Consider the following 20,655-nt stretch of genomic DNA (forward strand, 5'->3'; position numbering starts at 1 on the left):
ATTAAGTCACCACGTTTCAATCCGATTCTGATATATACCAGTAGAAAGCTATGAAGAGAAGTTTTAATGGAAATTTCATGCCTTCAATGGAAATTTAGATCCATTTTTATGACTTTAAACATTGAATAGTTTGTGAAGCACATTCGTTAATAAAACTGCTCGTTGCATTATCAATATTTACATGCATGCATAACTTGCACAAGAAATGTTACTCCAAAAGGGAATGATGCAAACGAAAAATGAAGCATAATATGAAATAAAAAGTAATTCTAGATACAGAAAGTTGACCCCTTGTTGACATGAACTGATGAAAATGGAGGAACGCGCACTTGTGAAATGCAGACATGATGCATGCAGATTTTTGTTGAAGAAAGACAACAAACAAACAACTGGTTGAATAAACAACAAATAACGAATGTATGAAATTAAGAGAGAAGTAATGATTACTGGTGGGTCTTTCTGGCACCATCTTTCTCCGCTTGCCGAGAACCGTGACCCTTACGGACTCAGTGATCGACCTTCCCCTTCCCTCCCTCTTTCCTTTCCATTTCTCTCTCTCTCTTCGAGCGAGTATACAGGACTGTGTTGGCCGTCCCATCGTCCTTCACCTTTTCTGATAACGAGAGATGATGTGGTATACTCATCCCTTCAGATACATCAGTTCTTCTATATGTGGACTGCATGCATGCATAACCTGCATGCGTAATATTTTGTTTACTTTCTGGTTTTGTGTTTATTCAATGAATGGTTAAAGCGCGCGTGATTTAATTTTAAGATCTGAACACGAAGTCGAAATGCACGCCACAATGGTGCATTTTTGAGTTTCTAATGTGTTTGAGATCCGAAAATTTACAAAAATATATATGTATCCTGGGAAATACATATCTCCTTTCCCCGGGAATCGTTCTCGGAAATTTATTTCCCTTCCTCCGAAATTTATTGCGCAATTAATATTTGAAGATTTCCATATTGCGCTTAATGCTTCATTTCTTTCACTCCATTTTCAGGCATCCACTTTACTATGCTATGACACTATGGGATGGAACAGTCGGCAGAGGTTGACCTTTGTCCTTATTGTTTTGTTTAATCGTTGATTGGTTCCAACTCCTATTGGAAGCATCCGAATTTCGTCTTACAGCTACTTAACTGGTAGCGGACAATATGCCACTCATTCTTAAATCTTTGGTTAGGCTTTGTATGTTACCTATGATTACTTACACAAACTGAATTATATGGTTTATCGAATATCTAGACAGAGATATTCTTAACAATATTTTTAAAGTTTTATTTTAAAACTGGAGAAAGTAAATATTCCGGAAGAAAGTTCCTTTTATTTTGACATAAACTCTCATTCTTCATTTCTACATTCAATGAATTCTTAAATGGTAGAAAAGATTTATTTGTTAAAAGTCGTCACCGTCAGTAAAAGTAATAACCTTTTTTCTTCATCGAAAACTCATGTCCCATTCATTTGGCCTCTAATGGTCGGCATCCTCCTTTGATGTTCTCATCTGGTGAGGTGAGGAGGGAAGGCGCATTTGTATTTACTGCGTCCAGTTTCCTTCCTTCCTCGTTGAAATTACATTTTATTTGATTTTTCCCATGTCTAATAAAACATTCTTTTTTTTTTTTTTTTTTTTTTTTTTTTGGGGGGGGGGGGGGAACAAATTACAGCCGTGGAGACAATTTAGGCTTTTTCTGCTTAAGTCTGAGTAATATTTGAAATGAATGTGGGTAATTCACTAGACCTCCAGACACTCACTGTTGATCGATAAAATTTGACCGATATCTATTTTTAATATTTTCATTAACTTTCTCCATCTTTGTCATTACTTGTTCACTCTTTCACTCTTTTCAAACAAATCGATTTTTGACATATGCAGCAAGTAGAGGGTACAATTTGATTTTGAATTATTCTTTGATGCAGTTTAATTTCACATTTGATTCCAGACATTTCCACTTTTTTAGTCTTTTTTTCCACTGACTAAGAGTCTACAAATGCAGTCGATACTTCTATCAATTCATAAACTTTCACAGTGAAGCATTTCAAAATTTGTTCCTACATCTTTCGTTGAAGTAATTGGTAACTCTTTGCGTAAACCAAAAAATCTGAATTTAACAAAAACATTTCCACTTCTTAGTGTACAGTTAAGAAAATAACTGAAGTTGTCATAATTATGACTTTTTAAAAATTTATTATTTTCGTGGCTTGGGATATAATATCAGACTTGAATGTGAGACAGTTTTATTAAACACTAGTTTCCGGAAATTTATAATTGCTTTAGTTCTTTTTTTTCTTTGTTTCAAAGTGTTTTTGTTTAAAAGATAATTTATTAAAAGAAAACAATTGCAAATAGTTTTCCAGCAATGTAAATGAATTTGAAAAAAGCTCTGAAATATGACATTATTTTTTGTTTAGCTTTTCATATGAAACATATGCGAATCGATCCCTTTCCCATTTTCGTCTTCTCATTAATACTTCAGTGACGATATTTTTGCGGCAAGATCTGAAGATATTGTAGGCTTTTGCATAACCTTGACATCCACTTCCCTTTCTTTTTTCCTTTTCTGCTCTTTATCTCACCTCTTTTCACTCCATTCTTTTAAGTAGCACACACTGAATGAAGTTATACTAGACAAGTGGCAGAACAGCAGCGATTATATCAATAAATTTACGGTTATAAACCTTCATGCAAACCTCATTAGTTTACTCAAGATTCAAGGAGACTGCTATTTTTATTTTAGCAGGATGTCATTTGCTGAGCGGAATATCTGATTTCCTTTCTGCAACTCTTTTACTCATTTCTTTCTCCAATTTTTGATGCTATTGCAATCTTCTCTCATCGAAATAATTTCACTTTTATATTTTCAAGTTAAAATTTGGACAATTATTATTTTTCCTAATAGTATCATTAGTTATTCATTCCTATCTTCTCTTTCAAATAGTGCGTATTGCGTTATATACGATAGCCTTCTCCTCTTCACCTGTTTCGTGAGCAGATATTGGAATTGTCAAAATTTTCAAAAGAGATTGGATATCGCGTGAAATATTAACATTTCAGGATCAGCGATTTATATTGTGGCAAAAATCTTGAAGTTAGGGGATGGGTTTTAGGGGTTCAGGCGCAGAGAGAAAGAAATGCTTACTAACTACGTTTGTAGATTGGGCTCAGAAAATTGATATTGACTTACTGAAAAAAGAGTGATTGTGGTACTTTATATTTTATTAATTTTATAAGTTTCTTCTCATGCCTTCATTTTTAACATGCTTCAAATGGGTACTCTTCAAAGTGTGAATGGTCTTTTCGATTAATGGCCATGAATGAGGTGCGGCTTTTCTCTTTGAATTTTTTAAAATTTTCAATCTAAAAAGAGCCGGTTTCTGATTCTGAGCTTATGTGCAGCTATTTGTCGGCAATTGTTTCTCTCTGTAACTATAATACGAAACCATTTCATCTTGTTTTCAGAATAAAAAATTGAAAAGAAATTGAAGACGAGAAAAAAAGAAGCAATGTTTAAAAGCCTTTTTCGTCCGCGACGATCAAATAAAGAGAATGAAAATCAAGAACAGTATTTGCAACAACAACGACAACATTCTGCCAATGAATTTGTTGGTATTTTTAGATTTGAATTTCAACTTCCTTTTACTAACATTTGGAAACAGTAATGAGATTGAGAAGTCGTTAGGGTTTAAAGCAGAAAATTCCAAAGTCCGAAATTTAATCAAGGTATCACTGTTTGATCTGATAATACAGATGGTACGGATGGATATGTGTCTGTTTTTTTTTTACTAATCAATTCGTTCCAATTTCTCTTTCACTACTCATTCTCATATATTACCTCTCTTCCCTCTAAGTGTTATTTCATTTCAGGAACGCAATTCATCCTCTTATAAATCACTAAGAAGTGCGCGTGAAAAGCGGTCATTCCACTCATCTCATCATCATCGAGGAAGTGCAGGTACTGCGGTGGATGACGGTCTTCCTGCGTCCACATCACCGTATCATATTGCCATCCAGAAGAAATACCCACGCGGTACGCAGTCATGCTATGATGGTCTCGGTGATGACTTCGATCGATTTTCCACCATGAATAGGTCCTTTGTTAGTGTGACACATTCAAAATACAAGGTATTTTTTATAGATTTTTGTCCATATTTTCCTGATTTCAAGACCACTAAAATCTTTGCTCAAAATCGATTATCTACCAACGTGCTGTATGGAAATGTGATATATTGTTTATCATTCATTGCTTGATTTTTTTATGTTTTACTTTTCCCTTTATTTATTTAACAGAGCACTTAATTAATTAAGACTGTTTGTCCATTTTTAGCCTTCACGCCGTGAATACATAAATATTATGCGTCGTAGTCGTTTGAATTCAGAATGTGACAGTTGTAATTTGTCACTGAACACTCCACTTCCCTATAACAGAGACTTAGATGATTCGGATGCAGAGACATGGAATTCGGAAAGGATTATTAAGGTTGGCAACTTTGGTTTATTGAAAATTTTTTAAAATCTAGTTATGGAATTAGTAAATAAATATTTCACATTTCATAAATTAAAGGAACTTCGAGCCGAATTAAGGGCTACAAACGAACGCAAGAATTATTATAAAGATTTGTACAAACGTGAACGGCAAGATAGGATACGTGATCGCGAGTTACGTGATTTGGTAGAGAAGAAACTTATGGATGATCTCAGAAATAAAGAAATGGAATGCTCTAATAATTTACTGCGAATTAAAGTTCTTGAACAGGTGAAACTTAGCTCGAATAAGCGAACTTGATATGCATTGTTTTTAGTCGAAATTTTGAAATTCGATTTGATTTTTTCCAGCAGCTCCAGCATCGCTCCAGTTTTCCGCCCACCATTCGTGAATCCTCCTTTCACGTTCCACATTTCTGCACACCATCATCATCTAATACTGGATCAACAATGGCTGGAGCAGGCGAAGCTCTGTCCAGTACTTCCGAACTGTTTGCTGTCCGAAGTGCCTATCTCATAAATCCTGTGTTCGGCAACACGGGAGTAGCAGGAACGGCAAATGTAGTAGTATCCGGCAATCTCAGTGAATTACCAGATGAAATGAAAGTTTTCCGACAACCTGATGAATTGCCGTTGGAATTAGCACGGGATAGCAGTATCATAGATACGCCATTTGATGTTAGAAATGATAATGCAATAAAAATATCCGCCAATTCGTCAGGCGTTTCTTTCGCAAATCGTGAAAATTTAAATGGAACAGTACTGGAAGAAGATCGTCAATCTGATAACGGTTATGGCACCACTTCGGAATGTGCCTCTGAGCTTGTTCGAATTATACGTCGGGTACATAGTGATTCTGAAATACCACTGAAAGTCATACAGGCATAATCCATGCTATTTGTTTACATGTTTATCACAATTTTCTTCAACTACCTCCTCAAAAAAGTATTGTCATCATTTAATCTCGTTTGTTTTTAAGACACTGTTTTCTAATATTCACTTAAATTTAACTAAATCCGAATTCTTAAGCAAGACTTTGTCAAATATGAAACTGATTTATATTAAAAATTGGTATTTTCTTATTCTTCGGTGATTTAATGTGTGGCTTAATAATATTAATAATAGCATTAATAATGTTACATGTTATCAGATTTTTTCAGATAAAGAATTTGACTTTATGTATAAATTATTATAGTAAAATTGACTAAATACTGTTGGCAATTTGTACTATACTTCTCTTTACGGTCAGTTATGTCTATGAACTGTAATATTTTGGAACAATTTATTTGTCACTCCATAAAATTATGTTGAGAATTACAATAACATATTTGTTATGAGCTTTGATCTGTATAAAACTTGCATGAGAGCTCTCAGACTGATCACGAACTTCACCGCTTAAATCGTTTAAATCCATTCAATCCCAGTCATGAACAAAATTATCAATACATCAGAATTCCTGGCTTTCTATCCGAATTCTTTGGCATTAAAAATGAATTAAATTTACTGCGTCTTCATTTCAAAGGCTCTTTTGGTACTACATCAGGTACTCGTTTGTTCTGTCATGTCTGATTTCTATGTTTGGCAATAATTTCCCTTGTCTGTGTTAATATCTAAATAGTTTTGTTTCATTTATTTGATATGAAATGAAAATGTGTTTGCCACAAATGTATCTTTGTCTCGTACTGAAGATGAAGAAAAGAGATTACAATTTCATTTTCATTACATTATATATATAATTTAGCAGCTATTATATTTTGCGCTTATATCTGCAAGAATACAATGTTTCAGAATTTATCAAAAACTTCTTATGTACCATTAACAATAATCGTTTTCACCATTTCTATACTTAGTTTCTTCATGAAATATTCTTTGTCCAAGAGATAATCATAAGCTCCTCTAACAATGACATAAGACCAAATGACAACTGTCGCTCCGAAAAACGACAACACAGCCAAATTGAATGGCCAGATTGGGCCAAAGTGATTCTCCAATTTATGTATGCTGAAAGCATGAATAATTGAGGTGTACGGAATGTCGATATTATTGTTTTACCAAAAGGGAACAACTTTAGCAGCCGAAACCGGTTTCGAGGAAGGTCTCTTCAGAGTATCTCTTTATCGATGGATGAACATTTCTCCTTTAATTTTCAACTTCTCAAAATTTTATTTTGTCCAAAAAAATGTTTACAGGAAAAAAAGAACTCTCTACAGTTTCTTTTAAGATTTGCTGGCATCATTTCAGAAAAAGAAACATGAATAATTCATTTCTGCACAATATGATAAATTTAACTGCTTTGTAATCATGAGGATGTGAATAGAGACCTTTGGAATGTAGCATAAGCTAGACCTGTTTTTTTTATAGTTCTTTTTCTTTCTATTTATTAACTTACCTAACATAAAGACCGAAGAGCCTATGAGTAGCCTGTAATCCCATAGACATGCTTGTTATCGATGCGATTGCTGAAATAATAAGAATTGTGACTTCGATGTGCATAAATGCCATCAGTGGCCAAATGTATTTCGGTTTTTCTGCCACAATACCATAAATCTGAAATTTTGCAGTCAAAAGATGGACAGTCGGTACTATCAAAAGATGGATAGCCATTCACATCAAAACCTTCGGACCTGATGAACGTCAAATTAGCCATGCAACGGTCATTTCAAATACGATTGCAATGGTAGTTCCAAAATTTATTGATTTAATGTACTTGATAATCGAACTATAACTAGTTTGATTTATGACTATTTGTATCTTCAAGAACTGTCTCAATGTTTCGATACTTCTCAACCTTACCAGTTATGCGTTATGTGAAACTATCTTAGTTAATTTTTATGTTTAAAAAAATTAGGTAATTAATTAATAAGCAAGTGAATAAAAGAAGCCGAATACCATTAGAAATGTGGTGAGTACTGCAAAAACAAGGAATACGACTAATATCACGGATAACCATATACGAATATCTTCCTTCTCAAGTCGCAACCCTGTAAATTCATGAATAATTATTACATGAGGATTAAAAATTTTGATCTATGAACTGAACGAGTAAAAGAAAAACATTCATTCACTGTAGCTATTAAAAGTGATTTATATCAGACAATAAGCAGGTCAAAACCAATCATATCTTTGCTAATGAAAACTTACTTAGGAATATGAGTATAGCTATAATGAATAAAAGAATCTCAAGAATTCCGCAGAATATGGCAGCGTTTCGATAATGCATCAAATAACAAAATGCTGGTGCCGAATAGAATTCATCATCTTTGTCGTAGATAAATGATTTCTTTTCTTTCTTCGACTTCTCATCATCCACTGCCACTTCTCGGGATTGAACAGCAATTCTCACTAAAGGCATTTTGCTGAAAGATTTTTCTATAACTTCAACTCGAACTGGATGAATTTCCATATGAAAGTAAATAATGAATCATATACAGTCGTGGTATTCTTTTGATATAACAAACTGAAACATTCTATGGCACTCCTTCTCCCATATTAGAAAGTTCCGTATGGATTTTGCATGGAATCACTCCTGACTACGAATTTTTGAAATCGAAATCAATACGGTATTCTTGCCTTATTTGTTTTAGCAGATGTTTAAGCTAAACTAACCTTAGAAAGAGTAAATGTTGAGAAAACCGGTAACCGCAATGGGAAAAGGGACATAAGGGTGACGAAAGAAGTGCAATGGAGAAGTGGTCAAAATATTATCTATAAAAATACTGTTACAATGAAAGTAAGACTGTTTTTATTGGAAACACATCGCAATAATGTAGAGAACTTCCTGAAATACAAGAAATAAAGATAAGTTAACAATTAAGTGAGAACTCAATGAATAGGACAATCACCGGAGGATTTATAGATATAGGAACATCGGGAATATCTGTATGCCTGTTATTTAGATAAATAAAGTGGAAAGGAGATGGAAATCAATTAAAATCTTTATTTCTTTTCCTATAACGCTTCATTGGAGGATTGATAATGATGGTGGATGCGCTCATTGTCATCTCCTTTCTTCCACTCACTACTGTTACAATCGCCACCTTCAATGATGACCTAATTTCCCTACGTTGGATTATTAGAGAGATGGTAAGTGTTATATGGTATCAGAAATAATCATTCTTCTGCAAAAATTCATTCATTTCTAGAAAGTTGAGGACTTCTTCTTTACACCATAGAATTTGTCATTTCCATTCAAATGTGATTTGAATAAATTCCTCCAAAAGAAAGACAAACTAAATCACAACGATGAAACTATGGTACAATATATTTTCGTAAAGGGCAATGAAGTTATGGAGCGTTTTGGTGTCAAGTATAGCGTTCAGGTTTAATGATAGTAAAGAATGAGAAATGGCAGGGATATTTCTTGAGGAGAGTTCCGTGTCAAGGTACTTTCACATTATCGGGCTTCCTCTTCCTTCATTTCCATTTGTCGTTCCGTTTTTTGCTTTCTGTAATAAATACAGATGTTAGAGAGGAATTCGTACTGAATGTAACTCTTTGCTAAATTATATTTTGACCTCTGTTTTTATCCCATGAAAACTCTTTGAAGTTATTTGCGACATAATGATTTTTACTTTCGTGTAGGAAACGAAAATTAAAAGAAGAAGAAGGTCATTGAAGATATGGAGGAGGTACATGAGAGCAGTAATGCTGCTGCTAATGAACGATCTATTGGGACATTAAGAGGAACTGTACAAATCGAAATGGACAGTACTGTGGCCATGGTATCTTTATTTGATATTCCAGGATAAAGTCTGGTTTCGTCACAAGATGATTGTTTTGCGAGCATAGTTCAATATGGTTAATTCGATATTCATTCCCTCCTTGTTCTATTTATAAATGAAGCAAATAAGGGGTAGCTATTAGACATGATATAAGAATTGAAAGAATTCCATCTTGTAGTTAAGCAAATGTGAAAGTCATCGCTACAATTTCTTCAATGATCAGTATTCAATTTTATCTTTCTAATATAAAAATGATTTACTTCGCCAGATTGTAAAAAATCGAATTTGATTGAACGAATAAATTGTCTGAAACGAATGTATTTTAATATTACGTATGGGAATAAATTTTCCATGTACATGAACCACTGTACGATTTTCTTTGATTATTTACAGCATATTTAGGAGAAGATAAAGCTATCAAGGCACAGAATACTATCACAAGATGAAGTGCCTGAAGCAAAGGAACGGAAAAGTGGTATTATTTATTTCCAGACATTGCCACCGAACTTCACTGCTTCAAGAATGCGTAATGAAATGAGTAAATTTGGTGAAATTGGACGAATATATTTGCAAGTAAATATTTTATTGGCTTTGAAGAATTTAGTACCAGTAGTGAATTTTTGTTGTATAATATAGAATCATTAAACTATTTCACTTTCATATTACTGCTACGAGCATTAAAAATTGCTTTGTAGAACTCGATTTCACGATTTTTTCTCACACTAATATACCTCAGTTCTATAAAGTTTCATTTTTTGCACTGCATCTTATACATTACAGGCTGAGAAACGGCGTGATGCAAAAGGTAAACGAAGAAAACGATTTGTGGAAGGTTGGGTTGAGTTTAAGAAGAAAAGCTTGGCAAAACGAGTAGCTGTATCATTGAATAACACAGCGGTCGGTGGGAAACGACGAAGTACTGCTCGAGAATCTCTCTGGACAATGAAGTATTTAAGCGGGTTTGTCATTTTTCTCATTTGATCTTTGACTGTCAGTTCTGAATAGATTTTCAAACCAGAGTTTTGTCTCATTCCATTCTAATTTTAATACCTTTGCATTTTCACAGATTTTTATCTGGAATAGACCAAATCTAATTGCTCTTGACTTATACATGCTTTCCATTGTATTACTTTTGTAGGGCATATCAGACATCGCCGAAGCATCTATCTGGAATCTTTCTACTATCAATTAAGTCCTCTTTCCAGGTTTAAGTGGATACATTTGGTGGAACAATTAAATTTCGAGCATCGGATTGAACAACAACGAATGCGTGTTGAAATAGCTCAAGCAAAACGACAGGCCTCGTTTTTTTCTGATCAAGTGGAGAAAGGAGAACAGTTAAGAAAGCTGGAGGAAAAGGTAATCGAGCTTCTCGGGAGTTTCAGCTAGGTCACATGGCGTTTGATTTCTGTAATCAGTGATTATAGCTATTTCTTTCATGGGTATGAGTTCCTATACCGTGTATTTTCACTTTAGGTCTTAAAGAAAGGTGGCATATGGGATGAGTTCCAGCGACAAGTGCAACAACGCTCAATAATGAAGAAAAATAAGAAGCATGAACATAGCGATGGTCAGCTTTTGCATATGATATTCACTGGATGAATTCATTTCTGCAAGGGATTACTGTTGTTATTTTGTTATGCTTATGGTTTTTTTTTTTTTTTTTATGTAAGGCAAGCTATTGTTTGTAAATGGAAAAAGGGAAGTACCTTTCATTAAGAAAGTATGTCATGTCGGGCAGAGTTTCAGTCGCGGAAGCTTTAAAATACCTTCGATCACCTTGGCTGTCAATACTGTTTTCCAGAAGGTGTTTTTCAGATTGATATTTCTGGTCTTCGTTCAGTTTAGCTCCTAGTCAACTTTAGTAGACTTTGAACACCTCATAACTCTTGCAAAATTCCCATATTTAGTACAATTAATGTGTTTTTGTGTATTGTGTATTTCCTGTTTAAACTTTGGCATTACTCTGCTCGGTAAAGTGTTGCTATGTTAAGCTTACTGATAGGTCTGTACTGATGTTATATAATTGTCTAAAAAATATTGAGGAAAATAAAGCTTTTGGGTGTTCATTGGATTAGCTTTCTCAGCCAATGGAAATATTTCTTACAAAATAACAACGAAAAAATCATTTTCCCCCAAATTATATCGCAACTCGAATCACAACTAGCAGCTAAGTAAAACAGTCTGATTGAAAATAAATACTCATTTCCATGCCTGAACATATTGCACAGCAAGTCAAAAGTTCGAAGGTGCTGGGAATCTCTTTATACTGAAATAATTTCGTACGATAAGACGTACCTGTTGTCGGGTAGTTTTAGCTGTAAATTAGAACATGTAACAATCCCAAGTAATCCAGAGATCAGCCATGCCATTTTAAACAATTTAAGTACTTTCTTTAAGAGCAAAACAATCTTGAAGACAGAAGTACCGTGAGTCAACACAAAGAAGCAGCTACCTAAGATAAACAAAAATTGAACGAGTCTTTTTAACTTTCGCGCCTGAATGTATTTTAATAGAAGGGTCCGATATTTAAAAAGAAAAAATAAGAATGAGTCTGATGTTCAATTACAAATCCACTCTACTGCTTTCATCAAACATGACGAGGAAACTGCAACGAATATTAGTGGAAAAAAATGTGTAAAGAGGTTAAAAAACTCAAAATTTTCGCATTTTCAAATTTTTAACGAAACCATATTAAACATAAACTACTGCGAATAGTAATATATGAATTTTCCTACATAGTTCCTTCTTCATCCACTAAGATCAAGAGGCAGAGAGGTTAACTGATGGCAGTTTAGTAAAACGAAGGACACATAGTAACGAGGAGAAACAGAAAGGATAAATCACCAAATTTAAAATCGTTAAAGACAGCCCTTGAACACAGTTAGTTCGTACTAGGTTTCCTTTTTTCTCTCTTTCACTACCAGCACTTTAGCAGTACAGCATAAACTTAAAAGCTGTTAAATCAAAGGATCAGAATAAGGCCTAGATTTTGACCAGCATAACAATAATGTAATTTAATGATAGAGAATAACATTAAAACTACCATTTTTTAAAACAAAAAGTACACTATATAAAATCACCAAACAAAAAATAATGAAGACAAATTTATGTTAATATAACATGCTGAAAATCTATATATTAATAGTCACCTGGCTTCATTTGCATTCAATCATGAACTTAAGATTCCTGATTTTTCGAAAATTAAAAAAAAATAACACGTAAAATCTATGAAAAACGATTTCAGAAACGTTTTTAAACAGATAAAGCAAAAAAAAGTGACTGAAGTTATTCAGAAATTTTTAAGACATTTCCTCCTGGAGTTCATTAGTTATCCAACTTCTGAAGACAAAAAATTTGTCCGTTAGTATAACGCATACAGAAAAGACATTTACTTTTTAATGATAAAAAACCATTACTTCACAGAGGAATTCACATAAAAAAGACAAAGTAAGAGTGAGTTGGCAATAAAAGTGGAAACGAAATTTTAGAAAAGGAAATAGATGTGGTGATGAAGGATACTAAGAGAGGTAATATGTACACCGATGAGCAATACATGCCTTAAAAAATAGATTGAGAAATAGAATACAATTTACGGCTATGCCGCATAAGTTAAAATGCTGGTTAAAATTTCAATTCATTGGACAACCATTAGTATGTTCCATCGGTGCAAACTCCCATTTCTGCCGGCATAAGGGGCACACTGGATAAGCTACTTTTTGTGATTTTGTCCATTTCACGATACAATGCATATGGAAGGCATGACGACACACACCTATGGCCTGAAATTAAAGAAGTAATAAAAAGATCTACTACAACTGCAAGAACTGAACTTGTGAGTATAAGTCACACATAAAATGGATTTAAATTACATAATCTAAATACGGAATAAGAGCTGAAGTTTAACTTACCTATTTGCCTCTCACATAAGCACTATTTTTCTTGATATTTTACTAGCAGAACAAATATAAAAGCCTAATTAGAACCACGACAATCAATTTATATATGAGCTTTACATATTAGAAAACATACAGCTGTGAGGTAAATCAATTAAAAAAATAAATTGTAATCATAAACAGTACTGTAGTTAAAATCAAAGTATATAGAAAAAATGATAAATTAACTACTGCACACACAAGCTGTCGCGCACTGAAAACCCATCCAGAAACTGACAAATAGTAAATCAGTGTTATACTTGCCTCAAGTTATACTGTAAAAGGCTTCCAGTTCATTTTTAAGTACTGTAGCAAAAAGAACTAACAATAGGACATTCGTCACCAGGCGTGTGACACGTAACGCAACAAGAATCAAACGTTTCGCGACAAATCCCACACGGGCCCTCACCGATACTCCATCGCCATTTCGCCGCCACCTTCAAAAAATATTTTGTGGAAAATATGAAAAAGCTTTAAATAATCACTTGTTTTAATGTATAAAAATAGGAAAAGATATACTAACACTCCATTTACGGACGGAAAGTTTGAGACGTGTCTGAGTTGGTAACTTGTAAATCGAAGGTTTGTCCTTGGCACACAATAATGATTCCCCTTTTTCAGCTTTCAAATCATTATGCCGTGCGCTCTGGAAATATCTAAATATTTTGTGAATAAAAATTAACATGAGATAAATTTCAAGTACTTGAGCCTTTAAATCTGCTGAAATTTTTAAAGATTCAAGAATAGGCAACACGTCGCCTAAGACCAAGTTAAGTTCAGTTCATAATAATTTCAGTTAGAATTTCGAAGATAAATAAAGAGAAGGAAAATTCTTATTTGTTCTATTCCTCTACTTCCACAAGGGCAGAATATGTAGGTGAAATAAACATTGGTAACATGCCCTACTAAACATTTCAGTTCTGTAATGCAATATGTTGCATAGATAACAAGGACAGAGAAATGTTTCCTCGATACATTGTGTTGTCTTGTCTTTCATCAACATTAGTCTTCTCACCAATCAATAAAATAAAAGTCTTTTACAATTAACAGTATTAGTAGTTGTAAGGTCAAGTAAAACTTTTTTTTTCTTCCCAAATCTTCGAAATGTTCAGCAGGTCAGATCTCAGTATAAGACAAAAATATTTGCGAAGAATTATCTAAAAATCTCCTCACAAAGATAAACAGTATTAGCTGACCGATTGCAGCATATCTCTTCTCCCTTGAATATCAGTTTTCTCACTTTTGCAAGCTCACTTTCTTTCATACAGCAAAGGAATATATGAATACTTGAAACACTTTATATGAACCAATAACACGAAAAAATCTGAAAAATCTGATTTGCTGACTTCCATTCAGTACTGCTTGTTTCATACCTTAATCACGTTGTTATAATCAATTTAGTTTTAGTGAAAAAACTGAGGAGTAAAAGAGTGCTACAACCATCTTATCAATTATCACTATTGACAATACAGTGACAAGACTTACTTTGCCTTTCCTGTAATTTATTTTCATCAAACACTTCCCAACGAAAACACATATTTCTGTAAAACACTGGAAAAAAATAACAGTTTTGTTTAATTCCTTTTCAAAAAAGATACACCTAGCAACCATAAAGTAGCAGAAGATAATAATGAACCCAGTGATTTAATTCTCACCCTCACAACACAAGATAAAAAGCAGAAAGGTCATGTTCTAATTATGCATTATGAACAATTTTACCGCTATCATTTACATCCTATCTGATTCATTAAGCCATAATGCAGAACATATGTCTGTCAGCTAAATTTACTGTGTAATGATTCAATAAGCCGGAATTTCAGGTCTACTGAATGGCAACACATGATGTGGTCTTGTACTATTTGCTTAATGCCAGTTCAGCACTTTATCTTTCGGCTGCTCATAACGCTTTATACTTTGTGTTAGGTTGGCATACTGTTGTGCTGCATTTTTGGCATTACTGTTTGACATTCTGTTTTCTATTGCTCTGCTCAGTAATTGGAATGCAACGATGGAGTAAGCCATTACCGATCAGCCCATTCATATTACCAATCACTACACAAATCATTATTGTTCTACTTTCGAATCGTATACATTCACAAATACGCTCAGGAAGCTTATACTTACTCAGGTGTGTTTCTTATCATAAGTCCACAAAAACTGGAGGAAGGGTAAAAAACAAGTACGTTCCTTACTCTTCTATAAAGTCCGGGATTACGAAAATGGAATCTTTTTGTAAAATTTTTTTTGCAAAATTTTTAAAATTCCTATAATCGAATCGTAAGATATGTTCCGGAAATTTCAAATAGGGCAACATTGTTCGCTAGCTGTATGTTTCAAACAAGTTATACTTCTTTTTAGCATCTGTAAAGAAATTTACGAAAAAAAGTTTACAGGATTATAAATTTTAGAGTATTCGACTTTTTAACAACAATTACTGTGGCTAAGTTCTCCAACTGGTTACTCAGATCCGAGAGGAATCCCCCCATCAGCTTACTGGTATGTCTTTATTTCTGAATTTGAGCAGTTTCATGTTGGCAAGTGACCAATTAGCCGCCTCTCGAACAGTTTTAATTAAGTAAATTCAATATGAAAGACAATTTACTAGTGCGGTACGAAGAGATAAATACGAATGTGAAATTAATTAGTTATAGCGGAGATTCGCAGAAGGTATGTCCGAGCAGTCGAACCATTGAGCACAGCCCTAACATCTCACGCCACTACAAATCAGCGCCTAGAAGGAAACTAAAGATGAATCAAACATATAGATTATCCACAATGACTTTTTTATAAAATTCGGGCTGCGAACGTCAACAATGTTCGTCGTGCAGGCCCCCACATACAATTGTTTGAACAATGAGTACTAAAGAAGCAAGGAGTGGTTGGGGAAGTAGCAGGGTTGTGGTGGTTTCGGGAGCAGAAATTTTAAAGTGGGAATGTAGTTCGAGGGAGGCTTAAAGTTTAAAAAGAGTAAAGGTAAGGAGTGGGTGGTGGGAAACGGTTGACAAGATATCTTCAGATCTGATGACATGCATGTTCCTCAAGGAGCGTGATTACTTTTCTATTGAATAACTGTGTAAAGTGATATGTGAAATCGACTATTCAGTTATAGTACAGCATCAAAACGGGCCTGGAACGACTTTCCAAAATTCCACTTAATAAGGATGTATGGATCGATACTGCCAAACTTGGATAGAATTCTAGTGCAACGTAATGCTCTGCATCGTACGATTCATTCATATTATACTTCCAAATACAGCGTGTCTTACTTCGAACTCAAAATAGCATCACATCATGTTTAGCGAAATGTCATCTATTTCAGAATCTATTCCTTTAACTCGCGTACAGTCTTTGATTTATTTACCTAAACCACTTAATTACTTAAATTAATCCTAATTTTTTTTTTTTTTTTTTTACAGTTGCTTAAGCTTTTACTGATTTAATTACTTAAATAGCATCTTACAGCAAGTTATTTCTTAACTGCATGAATCATATAATAAAGTCAATAATCTGGTTTAGAATTAGCTTGTATTTTTATAGTTCTGATTAGACCTACAAACACAAGTTTGGATTAGCAGAAAAAAAAAAAACAGAAAATTGATAGAATGCTTTCCTTGATCCCATCAAAAAAAGAAAAAAATTGGTATGTCAAGAAGAAAAGAAATCTAATTTAAGGTGCAGTGTTCCAGATATTTTCGTTTCTTGTTGACCAGCAGAAGTAATGAGATTTACATTTTATCAACTGAAACTTACATACGTTACTGCAAGAGATTATCAAGTCAAACCGTTTCCTTGTTTCCTACTTCTGTTAGTGCTTTTTGAAGATGAACTAAATGCCTCTTCTTGTTGGTTATGACATCCAGTGATACTAAGAGACAAACACTGCATCCTGCCAGAAAATTTCAAATAATATTTCTTGTTGCTGTCGTAACTCCACAATATCGACATATCGCGCTTATGCAATTATAGGAAAGAAATGAGCACACAGTAAATATTAAATTACACCAACGCTCCACTGGATATCCACTGCCGTGCTTTCAGCTACTATCAGCCTTCTGTGGAATCGTTGCTTAGGATGAACTAGCAGTCGTCACGTGAACTGTTGAACTGTTGAATTGCCGAATGTGTCGAAACTATCACGTGGAATCTGTTGAAGATGAAATCTTTTTGTTCCTATTGAACTCTAATGCGTCGTTCCACTATTCTTTACCTGTGGAGTATACATATCCATACTTTCAATTCATTGGTCTCTTTAAAATTAACTACCTTATTTGACTTTTTTAACATCTGTCTATTTAGCTACATTTTTCGGCTTCACCGATATATGCAACATTTCTCGACTTACACGGTTATGAATTGGTCGTATTCTATTTCCTTCTCATTCCTGTTGGTCGTTACCTCGTTTCAATTCCGCCTACTTTTTGAAATATCAACCATTCTGTCGATATTAATTGTTATAGATATGATGACACAATTTTTAGAATAACACCATACATATATTAACCATCTTGAGGAAGAGGGAAAATATTCTTTATCAGAAATTGATGTACTCATGGTTGACTTACAGTAAATTGCATATCAAAACTGAGAAGTAAAAATCCTGTCCTGTACCTTAGCCTGACTTGACAACGACTTTTATTTTGCACTTTATTTAATAATTTCACGAATCAATTGGAACTATGCACGTTATCCATGAGCTTTTTTCTCAATTTCATTTACTCTTTTACTTTTTCTGCTAAACAATAAAGTAAGCCAACCATTACATAAGAGATTTTTTAAATGATTTTCAAGCAAGTTTCTGAACAAGAATTCCAAACTTGGAAATAACAAAGTTGGAAAGAACGGTCTGCACATATTCATAAATATAAATTTAAATAGAGCAAATTCATCGTTAGAGAATTGAACGCACAAAATGTGAGAGTTCTTAATTATTTGCTAAGGAATTCTGTTCTCAGATTAATGCGAGAATACTATCGTATGTTCTGTCTATAGCAATTAACTGTGTTCTAGGAATGAACGTCTTCAATTTACTACGTGTCCACTGATTCATTTTTACAGCGGTGGTTACGTTCGAATGATCTGTATCGTTAATTAAAAATAAAAGTGTCACATTTCAGATCATTAAAATCAATTTGAATTTCTAAGTATTCGGTTCTTGGAAGAATTGTTTTTTCTTGACATTTGTCATTTGTCAATTTTAGGCACATACAAAGGAAGATGAGAGGTCAACGTTGGATGACCTTTGTATAAGTGCTATTAGATTTTGTTGCTTGCTGCCCACCATATACAATCAATCCAGGGTATCTTCCGCTCTCTCAGTCAGTTCTATCTTAGAAGAAGCAAGGTGCTATGTTTTAGCATTACGATTTCACATTGACGCTTAGACGTCATACTTAATTTGATGCTTAGATTTCACATGATCACTCAACTTATGGGTCATCTGTCAGTGAAGTGACGCAAGGATATGTTTAAGTATCCAGAATAAATCATCATTCTTGTCTGTTGTTGTCAATTCGAACTACCTAATAGCGCCAGCTGGCATCAAATTTTTTTTTAAAACGTGTTTGGAACTTGTAAAAGTATGTCTTACTTTAGCAGATTTTTTCTAAGCCAACTTTTTTATCCGTGCGCAAAGACTTTTTCAAAATTTGTAAAATTTAGAAGCCTACATGAACGAGCCATGCTCACGTCCTCATTGTTTTCTTTCTTATTTCCATCATCGAAACTCTTCACGTCCAGATCTTCTCGTTTCTGGAAGGAAAAATACATGCAATTTGTGTCCTAAACTTTTTGTTTTGTTTCGGCACGTGTTACACGCAGATTTAATATGGCAAAACCTCATTCATACGAACGAACTCTTCTGATCAAACTTATGATAATTCATGGAATATTAGTGTGATGTATGCTTCTGAATGATTAGTTAGCATAAAGGTTCAGTGAAGAATTCCGGTAGTTCTAAAAAATGAAAGAGGGGAGGATGTAAACAGCATTTCATGATTTAATGCTATTATTGCTTGCCTAAACTATTCATAATTTTGTTTTTCAACTATAAAATATATAAATCGTTATTTATGAGTTGCAAGATTTCCTGAATTTTCTAGAGAAATCAGCATAACCATAATCAGACAGCAACTCAAGTTGTTATACTCGACAGTATTTGTAAAAAACAAAAGGTTTTGAGAGGTGCGCAATAAGTTCTCCTGATTAAGAGGTGCGCAATAAGTATTTTATAATTTGGCATCATTAAGATTCTAGAGTACGGATGAAACCTTCAAGCACCTTTTTTTGTCTAGTTCTGAAGATTGAAATTTTAAGGCTCCAATTGCATTTGGTGGGTCATTGAGCTGGTTGGAACTTAGCTTGATCGAATATGAAACCTATTCACTCATTTTTGCACCAGTTCTAGCCATCTTACAAGGTTTTCAAGTGCTACAAATACAGAAATGCTATCAGACGCTTAATGCTAATCAACCAGAAACATTCATCCTCTACTTTACAGGTGAAATAATGATTAAAAATTTAGTCTTTTAACTTTTAGACAGTAATGATAGAGAGACACAGTTGTAGTGCAAATAAAGGTAGCACTTTAAGTTGTAAATTGCATATCCATGTCATGTCAAGATCCCTAATGCTTATAATGACATATTGATTTTTTTATTTGCAATTAATTTCTGATGATGCGTTTAATGAGTCTAACTTATAATTGGTCAAGTCAGTCTCTTTTTCTTTCTCAGTAGAAATTATTTTATGGTATAACAAATTTTAGGCTCTTCTACCAAAAATTTTTCCTTTCTCTGCAAAATTTATGGTTCATGCACTTTAAATACTTCTGATAGTAAAATCCCGAATTTTTTTCAGGCTTTACAACGATTGGCCTATCAGTTCCAGCATTTTACAGCTGGATTAATTCAACAATCTCAGCTGATGCTTCATGGGAATCCATCGATTACGTAAGTGCTGTTTCTAAATGATTTCCTGACAGACCAGACCTTGACCCTTATGAATTCCTTTATTTCAGCTATTAATCGGCATGTCACTAATGTTCATGCCGAATTATAAGTACTCTGAGATGTGGCTGCAACTCAATTTAACAGCTTATGATTTTATGGTTTTGGAACAAGCCAAGTTCTGGGCTGCGAGCATCGGGCAGTGGTTGGTGCAAAACATGGCGCATGCAACAATATTTGCTCTTACTGGAAAAATTATTATGCTTGGCGCTTTGATGCGATATTTCACTGAAATTAAACAGCCACAAAAGGCTGACTACAATAATCTGTCATAAACATTGTTTAATTAACAATTTATTATATCTTATTCGTTCTCAAAATTTCATTTGCAAGTGTTTATAATTCGATTTTAGTTTCTCAGTTATAGTCTTGATGAAATTTTTAGTCGTTGTCAGCACAAATTGGATATAAGACTGCTTTCTCTTTGCGGAAGTGTCGTATAACGATTTTATTAAATCAGATTTCAAGTTTCATTAGCGTTTGAATCAAAACAATCTATCTATGC

At 33.8% G+C, this 20,655-nt stretch overlaps 5 protein-coding genes across 5 annotated transcripts; 3 read left to right on the forward strand and 2 right to left on the reverse strand.

Moving 5' to 3' along the window:
- Window positions 1–3,511: 3,511 nt before the first annotated feature.
- Bm12902 (Uncharacterized protein) lies at window positions 3,512–5,378 on the forward strand (the record flags this gene model as incomplete). The annotated part of the gene is made up of 5 exons (XM_001901238.2): window positions 3,512–3,610; window positions 3,873–4,130; window positions 4,333–4,485; window positions 4,570–4,761; window positions 4,842–5,378. 5 exons carry the CDS (start codon window positions 3,512–3,514, stop codon window positions 5,376–5,378), a joined length of 1,239 nt encoding a protein of 412 aa, XP_001901273.2.
- Window positions 5,379–6,295: 917 nt separating this feature from the next.
- Bma-cuti-1 (Uncharacterized protein) lies at window positions 6,296–7,893 on the reverse strand (the record flags this gene model as incomplete). Its single annotated transcript, XM_001901239.2, has 4 exons — window positions 6,296–6,491; window positions 6,880–7,037; window positions 7,380–7,471; window positions 7,632–7,893. The coding sequence occupies 4 exons, from the start codon at window positions 7,891–7,893 to the stop codon at window positions 6,296–6,298; spliced, it is 708 nt and encodes a 235-aa protein (XP_001901274.2).
- Window positions 7,894–9,109: 1,216 nt separating this feature from the next.
- On the forward strand, window positions 9,110–10,813 carry Bm4520 (Uncharacterized protein; the record flags this gene model as incomplete). Its single annotated transcript, XM_001901240.1, has 5 exons — window positions 9,110–9,211; window positions 9,614–9,784; window positions 9,992–10,170; window positions 10,417–10,570; window positions 10,688–10,813. The coding sequence occupies 5 exons, from the start codon at window positions 9,110–9,112 to the stop codon at window positions 10,811–10,813; spliced, it is 732 nt and encodes a 243-aa protein (XP_001901275.1).
- Window positions 10,814–12,843: 2,030 nt separating this feature from the next.
- On the reverse strand, window positions 12,844–14,354 carry Bma-apc-11.2 (Uncharacterized protein; the record flags this gene model as incomplete). The annotated part of the gene is made up of 4 exons (XM_001901241.1): window positions 12,844–12,993; window positions 13,473–13,583; window positions 13,670–13,792; window positions 14,343–14,354. 4 exons carry the CDS (start codon window positions 14,352–14,354, stop codon window positions 12,844–12,846), a joined length of 396 nt encoding a protein of 131 aa, XP_001901276.1.
- A 621-nt stretch (window positions 14,355–14,975) lies between these two features.
- Window positions 14,976–20,425, forward strand: Bm3811 (Uncharacterized protein; the record flags this gene model as incomplete). The annotated part of the gene is made up of 5 exons (XM_043080463.1): window positions 14,976–15,274; window positions 15,555–15,642; window positions 19,459–19,642; window positions 20,002–20,093; window positions 20,162–20,425. The coding sequence occupies 5 exons, from the start codon at window positions 14,976–14,978 to the stop codon at window positions 20,423–20,425; spliced, it is 927 nt and encodes a 308-aa protein (XP_042936397.1).
- Window positions 20,426–20,655: the final 230 nt, after the last annotated feature.

The sequence above is a fragment of the Brugia malayi genome (genome assembly GCF_000002995.4).
Source record: "Brugia malayi strain FR3 genome assembly, contig: Bm_v4_Chr3_scaffold_001, whole genome shotgun sequence".
Classification (NCBI taxonomy): Eukaryota; Metazoa; Nematoda; class Chromadorea; order Rhabditida; family Onchocercidae; genus Brugia; species Brugia malayi.